Consider the following 27,489-nt stretch of genomic DNA (forward strand, 5'->3'; position numbering starts at 1 on the left):
GTCTTCGGTCCTCTCGCTCTCAACGTACCACGTCTAAAGAGAAACAAATACTTTGACAAGTACCCCAAGGCAAGGCACTCTGATCATAATATTCTTTTGATACCTCATTTGCAGTGCTGGTGCTGGCGAGTTTTACGAGTAGCGGTTGTACTAACATAAAATTCTAATATATCGGCAATCACCAGCCCTGCAAATGAGGTATCAATAGAAAGCTTAGATAATGTACGTTACAACTAGCACGTTAGGTTCACAATAACTGTCATCAGTACCAGCCCAGACCTGTCTGAAGCTCACACGGATTTCGAAAATTTTTGTTGTACATTTTTGCAAACACATCAATGAATCTAAACAAACTTGGCATGACCTGGAAGTACTTGAACTCAGCTTTGAACTTTCACCCAGAACGATTATTTGTAGCGGCCAAAAAAATCACACAATAACTTCTCGTGCTCGAGATTTATTTGGCTTCATTCAAAATTATGACAGCTAGTAAAGAAATCGCATAGCTGGCAACACTAGTCCAATTCCTTTGAGCGTAGCTGTCAAAAATGAAATCGCCAAAGTTTTTGTTGCTGTCGTAAAAATTATATCGGAACGGGTGTGTAACTGGAAGAAAAAGTAAGTTTTCTACTGTGTTTTTTCCGTTTAATGTCCATTGGTGTTGTTTGTTCAGTAAATTAGTGTCAACACCACGCGAATTGTTACGTTTCGTGCAACTAATTCGTTGTTAGTTGCATGAATTCTTACAAAACATTATTGAGACCCAGATGATGAATTTGGATAACACTGTCATGGCTGCAGTGGGAGGTGATGCAGGCAAAAACAAATTTAGAAAAATTAGAAGAAATTGATTGGTTTTAAGAACTTACGAGAGTGATTCGAATTGTTGTGTTGCTTAAAATTTACCGAGATTAAAGTTTAACTTCCGTTCCTACAAACAATATCTAGTCGAATTCAATTTATCGATTTTTCACCCAAAAAGATTGTGAATACACCAATTTGTCGTGATTCATCTCACCGGTTTAGTGGAATCGCCTAGAATCTTTGGTGCTTTCTGACCGATTCGTCCTATGTAAAATTATATTCCAAACAGGAATAGCACTTTTACATAAATTGTGTGGCCTAAATTTTACGACAGTCCATCGATGCCAATTGTAATACTTACAAAAGCCAAGAATATTGATTTTGACTTTACTTTTAGCTTTAATCATCGATAACAATCATGACCGACTCCAAGTATTTCACAACCACCAAAAAAGGTGAAATATTCGAATTGAAATCAGAATTGAACAATGACAAAAAGGAAAAGAAGAAAGAGGCGGTCAAGAAGGTGATTTCCCATCCATATCTCAACTGGTCGCTTACTTTACAATTCTAAAAAAACGAATCAATTCATTAGGTCATCGCCAGCATGACCGTTGGAAAGGACGTGTCTGCCCTGTTTCCCGACGTTGTCAACTGTATGCAAACGGACAATTTGGAATTGAAGAAATTGGTCTATTTGTATTTGATGAATTATGCTAAATCGCAACCGGATATGGCAATCATGGCGGTGAACACATTTGTTAAGGTTGGTTCTTGTTGCTGTTATTGTTGTTTGTGTGTTTGTGAAATATTTTCTTTATCAACAACCACCACCAAATTGTGTTTTGTGATATATTTATGATGACTGGTTTCACATTTGAAGTGTTCGATATTTTTGATATTACTTTCAGTTCTGAAAGAATGGAATTGTTTCCACCAAGTCTTCTTGAAGTCGTAAGCTCAATCCAATGTAAAATGATCTACTCGAAGACGTACTTTTTATACGCAACATTCACTATTCACTATTAAGAGTCATGTCGCCAAGACTTCAGGCGATTGACGAACAAGCGGTCTCCGATTTTAATGAGTGATAGCTCGTTGGATTCGTCTTTTAATTCTAGCAAACACGTATCTTTCACTTTTTCGAAAAAAAATTATTTTCTGTGAAAAGCGTTCAAAAGTGATCACATGTCAGAGGGTTCCGAAAACAGTCTTTCGGCAATAACTCAAGAAAAAATTATTTTAAATTATTGTAACGTTGTACGAATGTCGGCCTTGGAAAGATCTACAGGTAGAGTATACGCACTGCTTGGTGCAAGTAGATCCACGAGAGTTATGACTAAAAATATAACAGATGTTCGGAGAGTCCGCCTTCCCTGCAGCATCGATGTTCCACGGAACTGAGTATAGGGTGTTGTAGCTGCCCTCACCCACTATACTATCGTTCCACATATAAATGAACCAAGTACTTTTGTGCTGCAAGCCTGCAGAAGTCTTGGAAAAAAATTTGGTGTCAAAGTGCAGATTTTTTCCTTCTTTCTGGGGACTCTACAGCTGGAACAGCAATTGGAACATTGGAACATTATCAATAGAAAGAAAGAAAGAAAGAAGGAAAAAATCTGCATTTTGGCACCAACTTTTTTTCGAAGACTTCTGTAGGCTCGCAGCACAAAAGTACTCGGTTCATTTATATGTGGAACGATAGTGGATGAGGCCAGCTACAACACCCCATACTCAGTTCTGTGGAACATCGATGCTGCAGGGAAGGCGGAATCTTCAAACATCTGCTATATTTTTAGTCATAACTCTCGTGGATCTACTCGCACCAAGCAGTGCGTATACTCCACCTGTAGGCCTTTCGCACTAATTTACACAACCTGCAAACGATTCTCCAAGTGGGGTTAAATTATGACTGACAAACCAATTTTTCCTTTAAAAGTAAGACATTTTTGTGTGCTTTGATGGTTTACCTTAATAAAAAAAGATTTTGGTCAGAGAAATCATCGAAAGACGAATACTTCCCGCCTAAATGTAGGCTACAAATGTGTATTACTTTTAAGAGGGAACACCGAACGAAACGAGCAGTCGGCAATTCCCGCAGCCAAGGAATTCATATTTTCTGATGTAGACATTAAGATATCGCCCATAAAAATTGATACACCCCATTCATTATGATTTGCAACCGCTTTCAACGTGAATGAGATGAAATAAATTCGAAAGGTTTCCAAGTTTGTAAAAATTTACGGGCGGATCTGTGCTGAAAATTCCATATCAATATCGAACGCTGACAAAAAATTGAACAAACGATTTTTCTTCACAATTCAAATAATTTTTTTTATATTTAAAAACCACCCAATGAATTGAATATTGTTATGTGTTCTTTGTTTGATTCGTCGTCTATTCAACAATAAAATAATGTAAATAAGAAACAACAACCATTTGCCCTTTAAATATGAAAAACTTTTTAACTCAAACTTCTTTCCCCCAAATTTTTGTTTTTTGTTTTGTGGTAAAATAATAAGAAAACAAAGAAAAAAAATTACAATTTTTGAAGAAAATGATTGCTAGCACCTCTATGTGTTTCATTCTGCTTATTATACATGCTAAATATTAAGGATTTGCCCTCTTCGCAACTTCTGAAGGTAATTGAAATCATCCAAAGCAAACAAATTTATTAATTCTTAACGAACCATCCGAGCCATTTCCTTTTTGGTAATACACATTGTTTGGTTTTCCGTTTTTTGGTTGTTTGTTTTTATTTATAAAAGTGAGTATTCGCAGGCGCCTGCGAATGACACACACATTTAAAGTTTTTGGTTTTTGAAGTTTTAATTGTTTGAAACGAAACATTTCGAGTTAACAAGAACGTAGAGGTCATTTTCACGTCCATTCATTTGTTTTTAAAATTCATTTCTCTAATCAGAAGCGTCTGTCAAAATCTCGATCAAATTATTCGGCAGGTTTCCGTAAATGTTCGCCGCATTTTCTTTTGACAGTTACGTTATACACGAGCGAGTAAATTCTGAGCCAATAAATTATTCACAAATTATTGCCAATGAAGGCAAAGTAAGTCTGAGTTCACAGTCATCCGTTTTGTCTCCATGTACATGACATTTGGCATTTCATGCAATAGATCATATTGTTTGAGTTGATGGGATTGACAATTATGCGTTTTCCATTGTAATCACAGTAGCCTAAACAATTCACGCCGTAAGTTCACCTTCTATTTCAAAACATACCGCATGGCGGGTCATTTTAACGCTTAGTTTTTGCCATTTAAGTCATAAAAGTCAGCGTAATTTTGTCCAACTGTCAGATGTAAATAACGTTTTTGGCACACTTATGACGTTATTTGAAAACTCAGCATGATCGTCGATTCCATCAACGCAAAATTGAAAGTGCGTTTTTTTGATACCAACATCGAAAGTTGATACTTTCGCCCTCGAAATCCGGGGCGAAAGTAAAAAAATGCAAGTTATGTGTTTGAGCGGGGAGAAAGAAAGAATACATAAAGCGAAAGTCAATATACATAATGCGAAAGTCGACTACATAATGTAATAGTCGACTCTTGTCAATAAGTGTACTGCGATCAAAATTGAAATAAAGCGTGCGCCAGTGCTCTTATTGAAATTAACATACGAAGTTGATACTTTTTGTTGCTGAATGATTTGTTAGTTATTTGTTAATTTTTGTGTGTGTTGTTGTTGTGATGGCTAAATAATTAAATTTTTGATATACCAGGGGGCTGCCGCCCCCTGGACCCCCGCATTTTCTGGCTAAATGCCTTCATATTTCAACATTTTGTTCTGCTGTTTGCGATACGTATCAACTTTCGATGTTGGTATCAAAAAAAATAGTATGAACGACTCGGGGCAAAAGTAAAAAAATTCAACCTGTGCGATTGAGGCCCTTGCCTTCGGCGCGGGCATCAACTCTCGCACACGGTTGAATTTTTTTACTTTCGCCCCTTGTCATTCAATGTACTATTTCGATCTTATGCGTTGTGTCATTAAAAGAGAATGTGGTTTGATTGATTCTCGGGCTTTGAGATTTCTCGCTCACTTTTAGTTTGACTGACGTTTTTGGGAAAAATTTTTATTTTTTAATTTCTGGATTTCGATAGTGAAAAGTTCAGACAAATACTTTTATCAATCGGCTTATGGCAGTTTTGTGGTTAAAAGTTGACAAAAAAAGGTCAATAAATTTATAGTTTACGCTCCAAAAAGCACATAACATTCATTCGTTTAATTTTATAACATTCACCTTTTGCATGCAAATGTGTCAGTGTTTTGGGCAGCATGTTATTTTCATGACAGCGTTTATTATATTAGCCTACTATATAAAGTAGATTATCGAACCCGGGCTTATTTCTAGGAATTTTAATTCTGAAAGCTGCGAAAGAGATACCGGAGAAAATCTGAATTTTTTCAGAATTTTCAAAATTTCTATCCGCAAAAATGAGCCCTACATTCAACTCAGCTACATGGACGATCCATAAGATATTCAGTGCACTAATCATTAATCTATTGAAGTCTACTCCAGTAAGTTGCGGAAATGTACCATGAACACCACCTTTTCAACCATTATTTTAACATTTTCTTAATCTATCTTGGTTCCTTCAATTTGAAGTGTACTGTAGATTCCTCAGTGGAGCTTCTCTTTCATCAAAAGAACGTGTAGTTCAAAGACTATTTATTCTTGTAACCAGAGCTACATATGAATATCTTATGTTGACTTTCACTCCGATTTAAATAAGAAAACTAAGAAAGTCCCCGTCTGCACTAAATGCATCAAGCGATTACGAATTTTCAGACATTTCCGTATCGCTTCCCTTTGCGCTGTAACTTAGTAAAATAATACAAATTTGGTCATGTTTTTGAATTAGTTTTATTCATTTTCATAGTTCCTGTGGAGGTCTTTCTAGGGAGTCCTCATTCACAAAAAAAAAACTGAATAGTTTTACCTATTTTAACATACGTAAGCTTGTGGGATTTGGAAAGGTGTCGATGAGTTCTAGAAAATAGGATTAAATTTAACCGGTCCAATTGCTCTGCAGCGCTAAAAAAATGATAAATTTGAACGAAAATCTCCCAAAATTTCATTTAAAAGTGGTACAATTTCAACTAATGGGTGTTCTTTGGAAAGGTTTCGACGAGCTGCAGGAAATAGAAAATTTGAGGAAAAAAGGCAAATATGTCGAAAATATCCTAAAATTACATCTAAAAGTGTTCGGATTTTTTTGAATGAAGGCGAGACTCTAATGACCTTGTCAAGAAATGTGGAAATAAATAAAGCTTGAAGCGAAGCTAAATCCCAAAAAACACTAATTTTTTTATTATTTTACAAAGTTACAGCACTAACGGATGCATTACGAAAATATCGCAAAATTCGGTCTAGCTTAATGCATTTAGTGAAAACAGGGACATTGAAATATAGCTCTGGTACGAGAATGATCTTTCAATAGTGCACAGCCTTTTTGGTAAAAGAGGAACACCACATACAAAGAAAATATTTTTCACGTTCAGTTCGACTGGAGATTCAAGAGTACACTTCAAGCTGAAGGAATCAAGATAAATTACAAAAATATTAAAATAAGTGGTGTTTTTCATGGTCCATTCCCGCAGCTCTTTTTTCATAATTATCCGGAGCTTATGAGACGCTCAAATAAAAGGAAAATTAAAAAAAAAAACGATAGAAGAACGACTTATGTAAAAAGTTAAATATTTTTTAAAACAAACGAAGTAAAAGATTTTTTTATCGTTTGATGGAAACCATTCGGAATTGTAATAATCGAGACGATTCCAAAAGAATCAAATTCATATCATAGAGCAGAACAGAGTTCACTCCTCGTGCAGTATCTCTGTCATATTACTCACAGAATTTCGCTATCGCTATTCCTGCAAAGCATCATCAAAATGCCATGGTCGTTGAATTGAAATCCTTCCGATATCTCTTCAAATTCGCTTATGATCACACAGCTGTTCTCAATGCTCAAATGACAAAAACAAAATAAAATTCATCAAATGCATTTACTCCTCTATAGGACTGCGAGGATTCGAATCCGTTAATCCGAGCATTAGCCGTACGCACCATGGGCTGCATTCGAGTCGATAAGATCACCGAATATTTATGCGAACCACTTCGCAAGTGCTTGAAAGACGAGGATCCGTATGTTCGCAAAACGGCTGCTGTTTGTGTGGCTAAACTTTACGACATCTCATCATCGATGGTAAGGCTGACACTGCTCATGTTTCGTAAAATGTGATTTTTTAAACAAACAACTTTCTTCAGGTTGAAGATCAGGGCTTTTTAGATCAGTTGAAGGATCTACTGTCGGACTCGAATCCAATGGTCGTTGCAAATGCTGTTGCCGCTCTCAGTGAGATCAATGAAGCCAGTCAATCCGGCCAGCCACTGGTCGAAATGAATTCAGCGACAATCAACAAACTACTGACAGCCTTGAACGAATGCACCGAATGGGGTCAAGTGTTCATTTTGGATTCGTTGGCCAATTACAGTCCGAAAGATGAACGAGAAGCCCAATCGATTTGCGAACGAATTACGCCTCGTTTAGCACATGCGAACGCAGCAGTTGTGTTAAGCGCCGTCAAGGTTTTAATGAAATTGTTGGAAATGTTGTCCAGCGACAGTGACTTTTGTGCTACTCTCACCAAGAAACTTGCACCACCTTTGGTTACATTGTTGTCGTCTGAGCCGGAAGTTCAATACGTTGCTCTGAGAAACATCAACCTAATCGTTCAGAAACGGCCCGACATACTGAAGCACGAAATGAAAGTATTCTTTGTCAAGTACAATGATCCGATCTACGTGAAACTGGAGAAGCTGGACATCATGATCCGTTTGGCCAACCAGAGCAATATCGCTCAAGTGCTCAGTGAATTAAAGGAATATGCAACTGAGGTGGACGTAGATTTCGTTCGTAAGGCTGTGCGAGCCATAGGACGATGTGCAATCAAAGTAGAACCGTCGGCTGAACGGTGTGTTTCGACATTGTTAGATTTGATCCAGACAAAGGTTAACTATGTGGTACAGGAAGCCATTGTTGTCATCAAAGACATTTTCCGCAAATATCCCAACAAATACGAGAGCATCATCAGCACTTTATGCGAGAATTTGGATACATTAGATGAACCGGAAGCTCGTGCGTCCATGGTTTGGATTATTGGGGAATATGCTGAGCGTATCGACAATGCGGACGAATTACTGGACAGTTTCTTGGAAGGTTTCCAAGACGAAAATGCACAGGTCCAATTGCAGCTACTGACTGCAGTGGTTAAGCTATTCTTGAAACGGCCATCCGACACACAAGAACTCGTCCAGCACGTTCTATCATTGGCCACACAGGATTCAGATAATCCAGATTTACGTGACAGAGGTTTCATCTATTGGCGTCTATTGTCTACCGATCCAGCTGCAGCAAAAGAAGTGGTCTTGGCCGACAAGCCATTGATTTCCGAGGAAACTGATTTGTTGGAGCCAACATTGCTTGACGAATTGATCTGCCATATCAGTTCGTTGGCGAGTGTGTACCATAAGCCGCCAACGGCTTTCGTCGAGGGTCGTACAGCTGGCATTCGAAAATCATTACCGAACCGAGGAGCATCCAACGAAAACGATTCGCATGCAGCTAACAACAATGAGGCAACTGTTATACCGAATCAGGACTCTCTAATTGGCGATCTACTTTCTATGGACATTGGTGCGCCCGTTGCACCGGTTGCATCTGCTCCAACATCGAGTAATATCGATTTGCTTGGTGGAGGATTGGATATGTTGGTGAGTTGATAAAACGTTCCTTTGTTCTCCTGAATTACAGTTCTTTCCCAACAGCTTAACGTCGGTGGTCCGTCAGATATGTCAGCAGTTGGCGCTGGCGGTGGTTTGTTGGGTGATATATTCGGACTAACAACCTCGTCGTCAAGTACCGTTTCATTGCCGAAAGTGATTTGGCTGCCAGCCGAAAAGGGCAAAGGATTGGAAGTATCCGGAACATTTTCACGGCGTAACGGTCAGGTGTCAATGGATATGACATTCACAAACAAAGCGATGCAGGCCATGTCCGGCTTTGCAATTCAGTTGAATAAAAACAGTTTCGGACTGTCTCCTGCTGCTCCACTACAAGTCGGTCAATTGCAACCATCTCAGTCGATAGATGCGTCGTTGATTCTTAGCACAACCGGTCAAATTCAACGAATGGAACCACTCAACAATTTACAGGTTTGATTCGTCGTTTCGTGGCATGCTGATGTCTCTTTTCAATCAATTTTTTTTATCTTGTCCATCCGAAGGTTGCCATCAAAAACAACGTCGACATTTTCTACTTCGCTTGCCTCGTTCACGCCAATTCTCTGTTCATCGAAGACGGCCAACTGGATAAACGAGTATTTCTGACCACATGGAAAGAGATTCCCGCTGCCAACGAGGTTCAGTACAATTTGAATGGTGTCGGCGGGACGGCCGATAGTTTGGCTGCCAAAATGACGGCAAACAATATTTTCACCATCGCCAAGCGTAATGTGGAAGGACAAGACATGCTATACCAATCGCTCAAGTTGACGAACAACATTTGGGTGTTGTTGGAATTGAAACTGCAACCGGGCAATCCGGACGCAACGCTTAGTTTGAAAACACGATCGGTCGAAGTGGCTGCTATGGTCTTTGCGTCCTATGAAGCCATTGTACGCTCACCTTGAATTCCAGTGAATCCATGAAAATTATGCGATGCATGCGTGCCGTAGGCAGTATTTTCTTTTCTTTATTTGTCAGAAACTATTCGTAGAATATAATCCAGAGTATGATATGTAATCTCCACGTACAACAAGAAGTATAAATAATAAAGACAATTGTTAAATATATAGAATTGAGTAATTTCACATTATTGGTCCATTCTGCCATCGTAGAGACGGTGAAAAATATGTGTTTCAAATGATTGGTGGGTCATTTTCACTCAGGGACCTGGGGGAATTGACCACAGAAATCACATTTTCCATCAGAATTCATTATAATTCCTTCAATTTGAAGTGAACGATTTTTTTGGTAAAATTTTGGTTGTTTCCAGTCAAATTTTTTTTGGTAAAAATTATTTGGCAGATGATGAGAAAAACTAAGCCAGCTTGTTTGAACTAAAATTGGGTGTAAAATTTAATTTTTGCGTAACGAAGCTGGAAGCGTCAACTCTAGCGATATCATTCATTTTAGAAATTGTACTTCAAAGACTGCGTCACACTTTTCTCGAAGAGATTTTTGTTGGGATATCAGTCGTTTTAGAAGTTTTAGAACACTGCTTTTTATAACAGTTTATAACAGAAACTCGGAAATTTGGCAAAATTTGAAAATTTGAAGAAATTCGAAAATTTGGCGAAATTCGAAAATTTGACGAAAATCAAAAATTTGACGAAATTCGAAAATTTGGCGAAAATCGAAAATTTAGCGAAAATCGAAAATTTGACGATATTCGAAAATTTGACGAAATTTAACGAAAATCGAAAATTTGACGAAATTCGAAAATTTGACGAAATTTGAAAATTTGACAAAATTCGAAAAATCGACGAAAGTCGAAAATTTGACAAAAATCGAAAATTTTACGAAAATCGAAAATTTGACGAAATTTAACGAAAATCGAGAATTTGACGAAAATCAAAAATTTGACGAAAATTGAAAATTTGACGAAAATTGAAAATTTTACGAAAATCGAAAATTTGACGAAATTGCAAATTTGACGAAAATCGAAAATATGACGAAATTCGAAAATTTGACGAAATTCGAAAATTTGACGAAGAAAGTAATTCTCTATCTGCCACCATTCAAGAAATATCTCCAAAACCCCAATTGACCCACCCATTTCCAACTTTCGACATTTTTCACAAATACCCTTCTTTTCTACTCGTAAAACTCTGATGCTGAAAACAAACGAGGCATTCAAAACATGTTTTGGTCCTTGTTTTCATTACGAAATTGTCGCAACTGTCAAATAAAGTTAGAAATTTCTCTATCGAAAATTACGATTGCTGCATTTGTCAATGAAAACTAGGACCAAAACACGTTTTCAATGTCTCGTTTGTTTTCAGCATGAGACTTTGCCGAAGAAAGTAACTCTCTATCTGCCACCATTCAAGAAATGCCTCTAAAACATAATTGACCCACCCATTTCCAACTTTCGACATTTTTCACATATGCCCCTCTGTTCTACTCGTAAAACTCTGAGACTTTGCCGAAGAAAGAAACTCTCTATCTTTCATAACCCAAAAAAATATTAGTCCTTTCATCCTACGCTCGAGTAGCTCAAAATTTGGTCACTCTAATCACTCAAACGAATCTGACCCGATTTTTTTAATTATTTTTTTGTTCGAATCGTGTTACGAATACCTTTCATTTGATGGGTCGCACGCCTCCGTAGGTTTCAATACAGCTAAGCTACAGACGAAAACGCGTTCCCGACCCTCGAAAACCACACTCAGAAACCACTTCGAGGCCAATAAAACAAAATTCTGGTTTTTCCTGGGGTAATGGCGTATCACAATTTCATTTTTATGCCCACCCTGAGGTTCCTGCAAAATTTCATGGAGATTGGCTGACTAGTTTCCGAGATCGTCCGTCGATAGATAGATAGATAGATAGATAGATAGAAACATACAGAGTATGTTGAAAGATTTTGATTGTTTGGGAAAAGTCAATTTGGTGTATTTTCTATGAAAAGTGCCAATTTCAAAACGATGTATCTCCGGTAATTTTAAAGTTACATAGTCGAGTGATAGCTCGTTTTGCTCGTATTTGATGCGCGATAGAATAAGATAGAATAGGATTTGTGGTGATACAGGCCAAAGGAAAGAAACTTAAATTCTCGCCTATATATAGTTGCCGCGTCTCAAAAAATTTTCTTCGTTCTTTTTTTGGAAGTTAGACTGCGTCAAGTCCTCCGCTAACGCTCCGGACATGATCCGCCGTCCCAAAAAAAAATTGAAAACATTTTTGGTAGTGGACTTGCGTCACGCCCGCTTACTAACGTGCGGGCATGATAAAAAAGGCTTTACCTTAAAAATGTATTGTCAATAAACTACTACAACTACTACCACAAACCTAACGGTTTACCCCTACTATATAAAGTCATGGAAAATCATCGCCACAACAACTAGACTATTAATAAAACGTTATTTTCGTCAAATAAATATTTTTACTTCAAATTCTTACATATATGACTTTTTGTTAGACACATTAGCCAGCATTCAATGTCGTCACTGCCGAGTGAAGTTCAAGAAAAATGACTCACTTAAGATATTCTTCCAATTCACGCCTCTCGTCTTTTTTTATAAGAATGCGCGCTCAAAAAAGGAACGTTCAACTGATCTTTGCAGTTAAATGTTTGTGTTAATTATTATTGAACCCTTCAGTCTTTGCTCATACCATTTTGCTATACTTCATTCCACATTAGAGCTTTTCTCAACATTGAATTCTTATGCTTCTTACACACAGCACAGTAACACACAAATAATTTTTAAAACCGAATAAAAAAATCTGCGCTTCACATTGACATCGCATGTTTATTTTGGCACACATCAAACATTTTATTGGATCCACGCAAATCGCAACAGAAAACATTCAATTTTTTTTTCGGCTTAAAACCGTCGACCAAACAAAAATAATGTTCACTCTCTAGAGAGAAACTTAGCTGTTGAGAAGTGACGAAGAAAATTTGAAAAAATAATTTTAGTTTTAGTTCCTTTGTGACGCGGAGGGAATAAAAGAAAATTTCAAAGTTCGTGCTTTCTGATTTCTACATTCTACGAAATAGTGGAGGAAATATTGTTGAATGAAGTGAAACTTAAAAAGAAAAATTAAGTGAAAATCGGTGGAAACAATTTAACGGAAAAACAGTGAAGGTTGCTGAAAAGATTTTATTGCAGACATAAGTTGAAAAAACTTAGTGTTCTGTTGAAGACAAAAAGAAAACAATCAACTTTGATAACGTCTGGAAGAAATTGTGGATAACGAGTTACCCTTAAATCATTGAAAATTTGGAGTAACGTTAACAATCAACGAAAATGACGGACGTAGACCATGAACTAGGAGCTATACGATTCATTGTGGTAAGTATAAGACAAATGGTTAGTAATACCCATGGATATAATATATTAAATCAAAGGTAATTCCCGCCCGTACCACGTTCTCTGAGCTGATTCAGTCAATAGGGGTAAACCATTCTGGTTCGTAAAGTTCGTGAGTATGGCGATATCTCTGACTTTTAACATAAAATATATGGTAGGAACGTCAAAAGTTCACGAAATTGTCATACTTACGAACTTTACGAACCATAACGTTTTACCCCTACTGTGTCATTTGCAATTCGATGCAGAGCGTGTAACACCACAGTGCTATAAATATTGCTAAGCGTGTTAGGCTTAGTTTCCCGAAAAAAAGTGTAAAGCCCGTTTTGTTAGTTTAATGTTTGTAGATGGGTCTGTAAGCTATTTAGCCTAGAGAACTACTTTCGCACAAATATAAAAGAAAACTGACCGACTCATTAATTAAAGATTCCGTTCAACAGTTCAATAGCTTAACTTTTTATCACTTCGCACCTAGTCTCAGGTTCGTATATGTATTCAAAAATTCAGCCCATAAAATTATCTACAGTTTGTTCATCTTTGGAAAACCCAATTTTAGATTTGTCAGAGTCTTAAAAGTCGTCGATGTTCCCAGTCAATTAAGTGCTTCCTAGTCTATGATATTTTGGCGCGAAAATTGAATTCGCTAAGGAATTTTCAAATTTTGTGCCAAAATATCATAGACAAGGAAGCACTTAATTGACAAGCAACATCGACGACTTTTAAAACTATAAAAAATCTCAAATATGTTCCGAACGGAAAAAAAGTCTGCAGTTCATCGACAAAGGATGAATACGACTACCTTCTATCGATACAAATTCATTACTAAGTGACTTGCATCCTCGTAGATACGGGCGAATTAACCCAAAGTTTGTATTTATATCACAATTTAGTCAGCAAAGTCATGTATGTTTTGTGGCCATACATGTGTGTTGTTAAACTTACTTGGAACTTTGGAAAAATATTTCGTTAGCTTTTTCAGAAAATTGTTGTGTACTGTCACACTCAGCCTGCGCCCTTGACTGACAATTAACACTTAGTGCCAAAAGAAGCATTGGGAAGTATTTAAACAGATAATTCAAAATTACGAACTGATAGTCAAAAATAGAGAATTGATCGTTAGAAATAAGGAAAAATGCGCCAAAAATTTAAATGTTTACAACTGACAGTTGGACAACATAACGATAACGTGAATAAATGTAAAAAATAGGCGTTAAAATAACCCGTTTCGTTGTAGAAGGTGCTCTTACGTCATGAATTTTCTAATTTTATTTTTCCTTTATTTTATTTATTTTCCTTTTACAAAACGTTATTTTGAAACAATCAGAATAATTACATGCCAAAAGGATTTATCACCGGGTTGAATAAATAACTATGATTGTAATGTGTTCTGAAGTAGGTTTTCTGTTCATTCATACTTATAGCGTGTAGTAGCTTAAGGCTTGATTTCCACTTACGAAAAAAGCAATCCGTTTTTTTTGGTCTACTCTTTAAACAATAGAAACGAGGCGTGATTAATGTAACCTGAGGCAAAACGTAGTGGTTTTTTGTAAGTGTAAGTATGGCTTAATCAATAGTTTGATCGAATTTTCTGTTCTTCAATCAATACACTGACAAAAATGTTTAATATGTAAACATCATCAGAAGTCGTGTGTTCCCGCGTATCTAAGACAGTTTCGACATGACGCGTGACCTCCTTAAAGTTTGGAGCATTGGTCGAATTTGTCAGAGGTAAAAACCATAACGTGCGCCAATTTTATCAAAACGGCCAGATTTTTTTTTATTATTATATACATCAGGTGCGCATGTCCTAACACTTACGGCCGACCCGCGTATGTTTTACATTACGAATGAACGTTATACTTACTTGATGTATACAGTGCCTCTAAAAACCAGATTTATCTCTTTTTTCAGGGTATTTAAATCGCGTATTCTGTTTATGATCGACATAAGACATGTGCTAAAAAATTCCAACACAAACAGGATATCATCTCGACTATAAATATAAAAAAGAAACTCACTTGGCGTTTAATTTGCGTTTAATTTGATTAATATGTTTTAATGGCAGATTCTTGGTTAACGAAAAAGTGAAAACAAAAATTTAAATACATTAATGTCATTCAATAGACGGTAAAATATATGAACAGTTTGGAATGTTAATTGCTCAAAGCAATAAATACAACCAAGGTCTTCTATAAGTAGGGGCAGCAACGCAAAAATTTTCGTTATTTTTACTGGGTTTCAGTAGTGCAATATTTCAATTGAACTGAAATATTGTGCTGAAATAGATTAGGATTAGCTCGTTTGGTATGTCTTTATTACTTGCTTTATGTACACACAGCAACGCGAAAGAAATCTAATTCAAACTTTTCTTTTGTCCTTCTGTCAAGTTTGACACTGTGACAAAAGAAAAACTTGGATTAGGTTTCATTTGCGACGGTATGGTGTGGCCAGAGTTACGTAGAAGCACGGAATTCACGGTGACTGGTAGTGAATTGCTTGTCGAACGAGTAATTATGCCCTTACTCTATTAGGAATTGCATTGCGGGCGTGTCATCACCTGAGAAAATCACATTTCCAGCATTGGCATCCGACTTTTCCACTGAAAAGCTGAAACTTTGGATGTCTTTGTTGTGAAAAACGTTCCGTCAGCCACAGGGAAAAATGAAGGAAATTTCATTGTTTCGGGTGACTATTAGCTCTCGCTGCGCTCTGACCACAAACAACACCCTGGAAATGAAATTTCTAACTTTTTTCCCTTCGGTAACAAGTAACTATTGAGCGTACTTACAACATAAAACTTTAAAACAAAGCTACCAACAAAAACCAAAACTTTATAATGAATTTGTCGTAACAATCATAGAGTTATAATATTTGTTACAATCGAGTAATGACATGGTGGTGGTGCTGATGATAATAATTGGCGCCCAAATAGAAATATAGACACGCTTAAAAATGACGACGCCGGCATGCCATCTCTCGAGTGCAACTATGCAAATTCCTTTGCTATATGTACTTGTTAGTGGTTTTCAATATTTTGACTTTTTGACTGCAGGTGCTGCAGGTGTATATGATGAGAGTTGTGCACTAACCGATACAAAAAGACATCTCTTAAATAAAAAATTTTCGGTTCATGCATACCTCTCCTCAATAATAGTTTTATGAGCTGCAGCATTGACGCCGTAAATGCGCTGACAATTGAAAAAGGAGCTTGAGAAGGTCTTTTTAACGTTAAATCCAAGGTAAATATATGGACGGAGGTAATGCCATATATAACCGAATTAGATGTGCAGTGGCACCAAAGTTTGCTATAAACGCCATTCTCCGTCTTACTTTAAAATTACAAAATTGCTTAGAAACCTGGGCCATCTGTTTTGTGATAGCCACAACATTTTAGTCCAACATTTGAAAAAAGGTGTCATTAGCATCGAACTATTGTGCTAGGCCGCGCGTCTGAATGGCACTACCTCCTCCCATATATTTACCTTGGTTAAATCGTCCCATTCTCTTATAATGGCGCTACAATTTATTTTTTCGTTCATTTTTCGGCCACGAGTTCACATAAAATTCTAATTCTAAAGCGCACTTACTGCGTGAAATCAAATTTCCATCGGAGACATTTTCTATCAATTGAAAAACACCTTGGTATGCACCAAGGCTGTGTCATGCTAATCGCCATTTTATTAGAGACGCTGGAACATAACCTTTTCCTTGCAAAGAAATGCACAGGCCGAGTCTGTATGGCGTGGCAAAATTTTAGAATGGAAAAAGATGTCGCTCATTACAGAATTTTCTTGACTTAAACAAAGTTTTTAGAGGCTTGATATGTACTTAAAGACGCAAAAGAGATCTAATTGAAACTTTTCTTTTGTTATTCTGTCAAATTTGCTAGTAGAACAAAAGAAAAGTTTGAATTAAGTGCGCCGCCGAGTTTTCAGTCGACTGAGTCGAGAAACAAACGACGTACGTTCAACGTTGCCGCTGATAAAAAATTTCAGCCAGATGCCTATGCGTATCGTCGTCTGAGAAATAAAGTGAATTCTACCTGTAACTTAATCAAGCTTTTCGATCGGTGCACACCTCTATTCACATCAAAACTTTCTATCTCTAGCAAATTTCCAAAATTTTCCATACAGAAACGAGGTTACAATCTTAACATTACAGATGAGCAACTTTGAAGGGGTGTGTGTTGCTGAGTTGACGGCCAGACATTTGTGGGCATAAAGAAAAATTTAAGTTTTCTATTCAATCAAACTACCAACAATGAACTCAAAAGATTTAGGTGAAAATAAACTAGCGTAACGAGCATAGTAATTGAAAACGTGTTCACTCACGCGAGAACTCGAAAACGGATGATGGCCGAACAACGCGGAGCCAAAGCTAATCAACATTTGTAGGTAGTTGATTGAGAAAATGCGGGAAAATACGACGCGACAGTGACGTGTAGCTCGCGTAGCTCTCAGTGACCTATAAGGATATCAGTGACGCCATCTCTGCTTCTTCGTTGCGTCGACTTTTTTTTTATATTTTATTTTCATACAGACATTTTTCAAGTATAAAATCATCAACGGCGGAAAAACATTGTCATATGCAAAATCTTGTCTCGAAGCCAAGGAATTTCTTGTAAAGTTTATTATCATTCTGCCCTTTTTGTGATATTCAAACGAAAGTCAATAGCAACAGGCGAAAAGTTGCATACACGAGAGTGATTTATATAGTCGAAAATTGGGTGCATGCGCCGATCCAAAATTAGGGTGTCTACAAATTTATGTATTTTGTATATTGGTCGAGATATTGGTTAAGTATGAAGACGATCACTTTTTGCAATAAATCAAAATGTTAAATTGTAAATACTGCGTCTGTTTCGAATTTGTTCCTATTCGAAATTTTTATTTTTATTTTCCACTTCATTTGAGGCAAGCGAGAAAAAATATGAATTGACCACGAAGATTCTTTTTTTGTTTGTTTGTTTGGCGAAGCCAATATGCGAATATTTTGTTTAAAAATAAAATTATCAGGACGTTGTTAAACACTCACATACAAGTCCATTTCCTGAGTAATTTTCTTAAAAGACAAACAACATTTTTTTATATTATATTTCTGGTATCATGCGTCAAGTAAACGCGTCACACCAGCCCCAAAAAAAAAACACACACACAACATATAAAATCGAACACGACGACGACACGACGCTCTCATAATGTGTTTTACATATTATTTTATTTATTAATACCGACAAAGAGCGTTAGGTTTTCCATTTACCGAAATAGAAATTGTTTTTGCTGAAACGAAGTTGCAGGAAAGGACAGAAAAAACGACTGAGTAAAATAAATTTTGCTCAGGCATCCGTTCGCAGATGACATCTGCCTGATGGCAGCTGATGTAGATCAGGTGCAGATCATGTTACAACAGTCAAGCAAAGTAGGCATCAAGATGATTTTGTCGAAAACGAAAATCATGACAAAAATTGACGATGACAGAGACATTAAAATTGGTGATACTCTCATTGAACGAGCCGACAGTTATAGGTATCTTCCCAGGCCGTTCAATCGTCAACCACAAAGAAGCCAACATAACCTCACTTTGAAGTTTTAACGAATGATTTTGTTTAAGTTGCGGTTATGTTTGCTTCTGTGGATGTCGGTCGGTTGCTTTCGGCCTGTCAAAATTCGTTTTCACCGTACGATGGAAGAAACCTAGGTCAAAAAACTGAAGCTTGGTCTGGACCACCAAACTGAAGCTTAGTCTGGACCACCAAACTGCAGAAATAAAATGTAGAATTGGTCTTGCATATGGACAGCGTTTGGAAAACTCATGCTAATTTTCACAAGCAAAATGAACAATAGTCTGGAACGTAAAGTGTTAAACGTTAACGTTAACAAAAGCTTCCGAAAATAAATTAAGAGTGGCACAAAAAGCCATAGAACGGAGTATGCTTGGAATTACGCTCAGAGATAGAATGACAAATCAATGGATCCAACAGCAAACAAAAGTCATTGATGTCATGGAAAGAATAGTATCTTTAAAATGGAGATGGGTTGGACATATTGCAAGAAGAACGGACGATCGTTGGTCGAAAAAGATCATGAAGAAAGAAAAGACCAGGTGGAATAAAAGTATAAAGATCGGTGAGAATGAAAGAGAATTTGGGAAGCCTAAGTCCAGCAGAAGATAGAAATAGGCTGAAAGAGAAGAAGAAGAAGATTTCCGTTCGCACTGGAAATGTTAACCTTTTTGATATATACATACATTGGTACGCTGAAGTAGCCATCTCTCTTTTTCCTAGTGGTCTATTGAAACAGTATAGCACAAGCTGAGATTTTGAGAGAACATTTTTGATGAAATTAGTGTGTTATCGTAATGACACTCAGATATAACTCCACTAAAAGTTCTAGTCTAGAACAGTAAAGATAAAGAGCAAGATGAAGTTCCAATCGTCAGTCAAGTCATTCGAAACTTGATAGGTTTTGATTTCATATATGTGCAATCTTCGGTAAAACTGGTTGTCACTAGGGAATGCAATCCCGTACCGATTTTTTGAATCCCGGGATTCGGGATTGAGAAACTCAGTACCGGTACCAGTACCGGGATTTCCGGTACTGAAAAGATATGGATTAATTATCAGTAAAAGAAATTATTTTCATTTTATTCTCATTTTTTTAAGTTTTTTAATGGTACAGTTAAGTGTGCTTACTCACAGTGAAACACGCATCGAATTTATTTTGTTCTAAATATCAAATACTTACGTCGCTGTGTGAAGGCCGGGTAACTTTAACTTATGTTTGCAACAGCGTAGATGTCACATTGTAAATTCAATTTTCTCTTTGGAAAAATGCTCACAATGCACTTAACGTATCATCGTTCAATCTTGAACGTATAAGTTGTGGGACTTCTTGTCGTCACAATCGCAAATTTTTGTGCTTTGTGATTTAAAAATTAATTGATTTGTTAGGTAATGTAAATTTTCAAGCACGCTGCCTTTGAAAATATAAATCGTGTGAAGTGACAGAAGACCGACTTTCCGACAGCGTCAATTAGTGGCAGTTTTGTGAAATATCGCCTAAATCCACAATATATTTTACTACGCAAGTAACGGCAAGCCGGAAATGCACGTTCAGATTCAACGCTAGTTGGTTTGATGAGCAGCAGACACTCACCAGAAAGATTTTAAACACTTCAAGCATGGATGATACTCTAAATAGAGTACTGAAACTGGACAGTGTATTATACAAACGTAGAACACTATAAAAATATTTCCATGTAAAATAGAGTACTTTCTGCAGCCGACCACTATGATCATGCATGCGTGAAGTGCGTTGCTAGCCATCGTAGTTTTAAAAACGTCTTTTTCTGTGTTTGCAAATAATACGACATAAGAGAAAAACGTTAATTAATCCTATGTTTCAATGTTTATCTTATATTGCCATAGTAGTTTGAATCATACAAGTTGATCGATTTCAAAATTTTATAAAAAAAAACACTGACAAAAAAGATTCGAACTCACCTGTTGCAGGTAACTTTGTCTCCAGGTAATATACAATAGCTGCCACAACTGTAGCGCCCCATGCAAAAAATACAGCTGCGGCAGATAATGTAGATTACATGTAGACAAAGTTACCTCCAACAGGTGAGTTTTTCGAAACTTTTTTGTCAGTGAAAACTGGATTTTAAATTTCGGTACTAATCTCGGGATTTTTTGATCAATACCGGGATTCGGGACTGGGATTTTCCGATACTGGTACCGGGATTGCATTCCCTAGTTGTCACTAGTTTGTAAGTGCTGGTTGTTCATAAATGGCGTCCTCTACTTTTGGTCGGTTTTAGATCCTCCTCTCCCATCGTCAAGCAAAAGTGAACAAAATTGATCCAATTTTGTTCAGACTGTCACGTTTTCTTAACCCCCCATCCCCAAACTACGGACGTCATTTATGAACGGTCCGTTATCACTTTGTGGAGCTACACTAAAATTTTTGATAATCGAGACTTAATTCTAAGACAACATTGTGACACCAATAAATAAGATTAGATAATATTAGATAATCATGCTAAACGGAACTTATTTTACTCAATCGTTTTTTCTGTCTTTTCCCGCATCTTCAATGAAATCTTTTTTGCGAAAAAGAAAAATATTTCTCGGCGTAGTAATATCTTTAGCTATTTTTTCGGAGAATATGCAAAGGAATTCTCCAAAAATAAAAACTTTATAAGTCAAAAACACGAATATTCGTATTTTATGATTGAGAATTTCAATGTCAACAAAAATATTGTAGCATATGCTCTCAGCTGAGAAATATATCGATACGGATAATGTTGTGTGTGGTATGCCAATATAATATTAACAGTACATAAAAGCGATCCTAATTTTAGACATCCGTGTTGGATTATTGCCATAATTTTAAGAGATGTTGTTTTCTTTTTAAAATTCTTTTTTGCTCGTTCAAGAAGCAAAAATTAGTTAATTGAATCATTAAAAGCTGTTGAATGTTTAAAATATTTTTGAATGGACGAAGTATAATGTTATGTAGGTAGATCTGTCTAATAGTAAACTATGAGTTACAATTTATGCTGCAATATTTTATGATGAAGGAAGTAACGATGATTCGTAGAAAATTTTATATATTTGTATCAAAAGATGATTCGTACGAACCAAGGTGCACAGAGTGTTTATTAATACAAACAAAAAAATTATCATGTATTTGAAAATAGGCTTATAGTATCCTCGGCAAGGGGCGGTAACTTTTGTGGAATTTTTGGACAAGCAAATGGAATTTGTGGAATGAAATATTGGAATTTCGAATGGAATTTTGAGTGGAAATTAAGCTGAATATTAAGGATGGATGCGTTGACGAGTACTTGGCTGACCTTCACTCCGCTTATGTTTAATTTCCTGATGTTTTATTTACATTTTTGTGTTGATCACCTCTGAAACAACGGAATTTTTGGAATTCAGTGGAATTTTTTGTCAGTTGTTACCCTCTCGATCCTCGTCTTATATTTTGACAATCGGGTACGACATAATTACAATTTTCCTGCTTGGAAAATTATTGTAAATCATTCGGTGGAGGATTGAGTCCCTCAGATCAAGTTCGAAAACGGGTGGAATCGGTTCAACCATCTATGAGTAATTCTCAGCAGAAACCTTTTCTGCTGTGGATAGATTTAAAAACATAGCTAACGCCGACCCGTACGAAACACCTATTCGTATCAAAAGCCTTTACTGTGAAACTCTTCATTTCTTTTACTTCATTCTCTACTGAAAAGCTATTCGCCCTTTAAAATCACTTACATTATCTTTCTTTGCCTTGTTAGCATATACAAATAAATTGCCGGAGGCAATATAGACTGCCCCGTACGAAGTCAACTTTCATAAATTCCTATTTAAACAGCTATATACCGCTATATTTACCTATATTTTCCTATAAATAAACATTTCACAGATGAATTTGCTATTATATAGCTCTATATGCCTGTATGAATATAGATATATATAGATGTCCATATATGGAATGCCTGTAACACCCCACACACATAACAAATTATTTCCATGTTAACAGAAACACTCTAAGTACTATTTTTCCCATTTTATATCGTTTTACTAAAATCCAATATGGCCGCCGGCAGCCATTTTGTTAGGAGACCGGAAATAGTACCGACGCTTTACATTCGTTAATACCTTTCAAACAAAAAAAAATTCATGAAATTCGGTCAAAATTTACTCGAGATATTGTCAAAATACACCACGTTCACTGTACTTCCGAGTAGCCAGATAAGAGCTCACTCCAAGAGACCTAGCTCACGCTCCGGAGAACATAATTTCATAAACTTTTTTTCCCTGATTGGTACGGTCAATACCTATCTAATAAAGCTAAAACAGACGAAATATGTTCAAATGTGGCCGACCTACAAGCAAAAACTGCTTGCCGCCCTGTGCCTGTTCCACACCAAGGGGTCTAACTCACGAGTCGGTCATCCGATTTCCATAAACTTTTTTTTTGTCGATCGGTATTGTAAAAACCTTATTTGACGTATCAGTTACAAGTGTAACGTTTGAATGTCCGGAGATATCTTCGGAAAACCGTAAAGTACTTATTGGGCCACAGCTCGGGAAGGGTCGATCCAAAATCACTCATATTCGAACTTAGCCTGTCTTTTGACATTACCAAACGGGAAAAAAAAAGAATTTTCAAAATCGGATGCGTTTTACTCAAGTTATCGTGCAGACGGACAGACGGACATTTTTTTTTCACTGATTTGGCATCTCTAGACAACCACAATAGGTTTCCCCTTACTCAGGGAGTCCAATTCTACGTGTTACGGACGTATGCGTAAACGCAAAAGACCCCAGTACTTCGTACGGGTCTAAAAAAAAATTGTTAGCTGAAGAATGGAATACTTGACGTTAGGTTCCAAGGTAGATTATATTGGTCTAACGATTTGCAAACTTACAATACATTGTTTTCAATGTGCAAAAAGATTTTTTCCAAAGTCTTATCGCTCATCAGATATTGGTCTAATTAAAAAAAATAATTACCTTGCCGGACTCCTGAGATCTCGCGCTACACGCTGGTATTTTGTTTGATCAAAATCCGTCGCGTAAAAAATATCATTTTCTTCCAGGTGGCAGTTGTCAAACTAATACGATTATACTCGATATACAAGATATATTCAAATATACTTGATATACGTTCGTATATCCAGTATAAATAAAATGAAGGGAATAGCCCTACTGTATCACATTTTAAAATTTGTTTGTCGCCGACTTTCTACTAAAATTTTCGCTTTTTTGCCTTTGCAGGATTCACCACTTTCATCCAAAGTTGCAATGTTTAACAAAACAGTGAGAGAGCACACAGATTCCCAAATGCTGAATCCATTCAGTCAGGATGGCCGAAGCGTATCACCCAAACCAAAATTTAGTAAAGAAGAGTACGGAAAGTAAGTGCTTTTGCTAAAAAAAAATGGCGTCGAAGTTCAAAAATAATGATTTTCTTAATACACTTTTCACTCAGACCAATAGCTGGCTCGCTAACTGCTGCTAGGGGTCAAAAGGCAAATATGCACGTTTTTAAAGAAATGCTGGAACTCTGTCAAATTATCAATACAGAAGGATATCCACAATCGGAAGAGGATCCATCACTGAAATTTATTCTTTTTGGAGAGCTATTCAACGTAAGTAAAATTACACACTCTCTAAATTCGCTCAGTTATGATCAATATGGCACTGTGGAGCAAACATAATTCACGCCGTAAGTGCGGTTGAAATTCAAAATGTAAAGTGCGGAGGTCTTTTTAACGTAGCATTCATTTTCATACAATGAAGCTTTGGAAATGTATTTTTCGGATCACTTTTTCATCGAATCGTTCATTTAAAATTCAAATTTTAGGCACACGTACGGCGTGAATTTAAAACTAAAGTCAACAGTAATTCCACCTCGGCCTTGATTTTCTACAAATACATTCGTAACTTGACAGTTGCGTGTATAAGAACTGTCAAGTTACGAATCTATAAGTTACGAACATATGAGAATTGAGGCCATGTTCAGTTTCTCTGTTCATTCATACTCAAACCGCCTAGAACGAATCACTGAAATTGCCATATGATCTACTGAAAAAAAATTCCACTTTATTACTCACCAATCTGTTAATTTTACCGAAAATAGATCTACACTCACATCAACGATAAGCTCGTCGGTCTTCTGCTGAGAGCGAGAAAACACAAACTTCTAGATTTCGAGGGCGAGGTGCTTTTTCAACGCCGGGACGATGATGTACCTGTTTGTATGTGTAAACCAATTAAAGAAATTAAAGCAATTCTAGATGGTAAGGTCGATGAAGTTCGACGAAGCGTTAGCCCTAATCCACATCCAACAACAATGTTAATTAAGTAGGAAGTTAGTTTCTAATAATAATAATAAAAAAAAGGTTTTTTGTTTTTGTTCTCTTTCCTTTTCCTTCCGAATTAGCAAAATAGAACTTTTTTAGCCTGCTCTCAATACAATCGCTAAACCGAACTGGTGTGTATACGTTATTTTGCACCAGCTGGTCCCATTTGGAATTGTATGTGACCAGCTGGTGCAAAATAACGTATGCACACCAGTTCGGTTTAGCGATTGTATTTGAATTTTATTTGGAAAAATTTAAATAATTTGACATTAGATAGTTACCGCTATACATAATGACAATGGTAGTTTGGCAGCAAATCTTTATTGTACATTAATAAAACAACGATTTATTTCGCAATCGTACTCGGAATTTTCTTCAGTAACTTGCTTCGATAACTGTGTTTTGACACGATTAGTTGTTTACCTCGCCTTCGGCTCGTGAGTTTGCTTTTGACACAAAACTGTTGCCTCATGCAATTAATTACTTTCGCAGAATACAATTTGATATTACCACCGCTCTCATCAGAGCATATTCAGTCAGCTTCAACGACACACAACGAAAAGTGTCTACTGAATGTATGCAAACACTCTACCAGCGACCATTTCCAATTGGACAAATGATAGAAATGGCTTCTTGTGTATTTCCCAATCTCGGTCTTGCCTCGGATCGGCAAACATCATACAAGAAGTACCATTTCCATAATTTTTTGTCCAATTGCTAAGTTGGGTTTTTACTTAAAAACTTGAGGTAAACCAATACCCTCTCTAGCAACCAAAGTACTTTTATTAAGGTGGTGAAAGAATCAAGTTGCCTTTGAAATTTACATGTACATTACAGCGTAGTCAGCAAAAAAGTGGAATAGTCTCTGTAGAATACAAAGAAATAAGGTGTGAATTCGACACAGAGAGCTGAGAGTTTGTTTGCTAGAGAGAGTATTGGGTAAAGCGTAAAGATAACTTTACCTCACGTTTTTTAGTAAATTAAAATATTTATCAATTTCATTCTAAATTCATAAGCGTATACAATAGGGGTAAACCAATATGGTTCGTAAAGTTCGAAAGTAAGACAATTTCGTACATTTTTGACATTTAAGGTGTGGGCGAAATGTCAAAAGTTTAGAAATTGGCATACTTGCGAGCTTCATTTAGAATCTAAGTTTTAAGTGAACGAATGAACCGAAAAGTACATTTAAACGTTAAACGATCTTCACACTTTCCACCTTAAATTTTCTTGAATTTTCAGCGAACTTACGGTGTGAATATTTGGATTTGATAATTCAATGGCTGTAACGCTACTGCTACAATTGTTAAAAGTTTCCTATGTGCAGAATGAGCACCAGCTGATCCACTAAGACACACTTATTATCTGATAAACAATCAAAACACATTCTTCACAATGTGTTTACTTCATTCATACGTTTTATGTTCGCGCATAGATGACGTTAACGTAGAAATGCACTGTGTGTAGGTTGTCTTCGAATTTTTTACAATACAAAGTGTTTTTGTTTGTACACCAGCTGGTGATTATTCTGCACATAGGAAACTTTTAGCAATTGTATTATTACCGTTATGCTTGAAAAATTGTTGTATTGACTTGTGAATGTTACAATTTGACCGAAGGCGATGAGTACATAGCCTAAACGACCTAAACGACCTAAGTAAGACAGTGTGCGCAGAATTTTGCATGTTAAACTTTGTTTTTGGGAAGGCAATTAAATTAATACTCAGGATTGCATGTTAAAAACAAATTTACATCCAAAAATAGTTAATTTTTTGTACGGAACCATTTTAAAGGTTAGATTAACAAAACAAAGAACAAATCAACAATTTTGTGCAAAATTTCGAATTGATTTAACGTAGAATCGCAGTATTATTATTAGAAAAATTTGTTAATAAAAAATAAAGAAATATTTTCAAAAAAGAAAAATTGTTTCGCTCTGCACTGATTGACTGTGTTCTATGTACGCAGTGGTGCTGTCGATGCGAGGTCTACCTACATTCATCATCTTAGCTTCCAACTACGCGTTTTTTTCTGACAGGGGTGTTTGGATGCAATAAATAAGCATATTTTCCCTTTAAATTGCATAAAACACCAGAGAAATGATAACAGATGGCGGATTTGTATAAAGGATCACAACTTAGGTATGTATTCCCGGGTTAAAAAAAAAAGTGAATGTGAGACCCCTTTTGAAACCGTTTTTTTTGTATGGAGGTGAGACGTCTCTTTTCGAACCTTTGAGACTGGTTTCTTCTCATATACTGATGAATTGATGATGATGATGATTGCGAAACCGATGAGAAGTCTCGTTTTAAATGTTTTAATAGACTGTATGAGACTGACTGAGTGGTCTCTTCTTCTGTATTTTACGAGACTGACTGAGTGGTCTCTTCTCCTGTATTTTACGAGACCGACCGAGTGGTCTCTTCTTCTGTATTTTACGAGACTGACCGAGTGGTCTCTTCTTCTGTATTTTACGAGACTGACCGAGTGGTCTCTTCTCCTGTATTTTACGAGACCGACCGAGTAGTCTCTTCTTCTGCATTTTACGAGACCGACCGAGTGGTCTCTTCTTCTGTATTTTACGAGACTGTCCGAGTAGTCTCTTCTTCTGTATTTTACGAGACCGACCGAGTGGTCTCTTTTTTAATAATTTGCGAGACCGACTGAGTGGTCTCTTTTCAAA

The 27,489-nt window shown here is 36.6% G+C and overlaps 2 protein-coding genes across 3 annotated transcripts; both read left to right on the plus strand.

Moving 5' to 3' along the window:
• The first annotated feature begins 511 nt into the window (after positions 1-511).
• LOC119083012 (AP-1 complex subunit beta-1) lies at positions 512-9,680 on the plus strand. 2 transcript variants are annotated; one of them, XM_037192647.1, is made up of 8 exons: positions 512-618; positions 1,202-1,330; positions 1,400-1,570; positions 3,420-3,446; positions 6,848-7,033; positions 7,096-8,601; positions 8,656-9,042; positions 9,114-9,680. In XM_037192647.1, the coding sequence occupies exons 2-8, from the start codon at positions 1,223-1,225 to the stop codon at positions 9,516-9,518; spliced, it is 2,790 nt and encodes a 929-aa protein (XP_037048542.1). In that variant the 5' UTR covers positions 512-618; positions 1,202-1,222; the 3' UTR covers positions 9,519-9,680. The 2 variants fall into 2 exon arrangements, with proteins under 2 accessions (XP_037048542.1, XP_037048544.1); XM_037192649.1 differs by lacking the exon at positions 3,420-3,446.
• Positions 9,681-12,451: 2,771 nt separating this feature from the next.
• Positions 12,452-24,856, plus strand: LOC119083024 (actin-binding Rho-activating protein). The gene is made up of 4 exons (XM_037192664.1): positions 12,452-12,908; positions 23,719-23,858; positions 23,933-24,092; positions 24,584-24,856. The coding sequence occupies exons 1-4, from the start codon at positions 12,864-12,866 to the stop codon at positions 24,809-24,811; spliced, it is 573 nt and encodes a 190-aa protein (XP_037048559.1). The 5' UTR covers positions 12,452-12,863; the 3' UTR covers positions 24,812-24,856.
• The last annotated feature ends 2,633 nt before the right edge of the window (positions 24,857-27,489 follow it).

The sequence above is a fragment of the Bradysia coprophila genome, unplaced genomic scaffold, assembly GCF_014529535.1.
Source record: "Bradysia coprophila strain Holo2 unplaced genomic scaffold, BU_Bcop_v1 contig_538, whole genome shotgun sequence".
NCBI classification, from domain to species: Eukaryota; Metazoa; Arthropoda; class Insecta; order Diptera; family Sciaridae; genus Bradysia; species Bradysia coprophila.

Excerpts from the sequence above, each read along its gene's own strand:
- LOC119083024 (XM_037192664.1), top strand. The coding sequence starts at position 12,864 with ATGACGGACGTAGACCATGAACTAGGAGCTATACGATTCATTGTG. Across the intron at positions 23,859-23,932 it reads AGTAAAGAAGAGTACGGAAA|ACCAATAGCTGGCTCGCTAA; the intron begins GTAAGTGCTTTT and ends CTTTTCACTCAG. Across the intron at positions 24,093-24,583 it reads TTTTTGGAGAGCTATTCAAC|ATCTACACTCACATCAACGA; the intron begins GTAAGTAAAATT and ends TACCGAAAATAG.
- LOC119083012 (XM_037192647.1), top strand. The coding sequence starts at position 1,223 with ATGACCGACTCCAAGTATTTCACAACCACCAAAAAAGGTGAAATATTC. Across the intron at positions 3,447-6,847 it reads CCTCTTCGCAACTTCTGAAG|GACTGCGAGGATTCGAATCC; the intron begins GTAATTGAAATC and ends ACTCCTCTATAG. Across the intron at positions 7,034-7,095 it reads ACGACATCTCATCATCGATG|GTTGAAGATCAGGGCTTTTT; the intron begins GTAAGGCTGACA and ends AACTTTCTTCAG.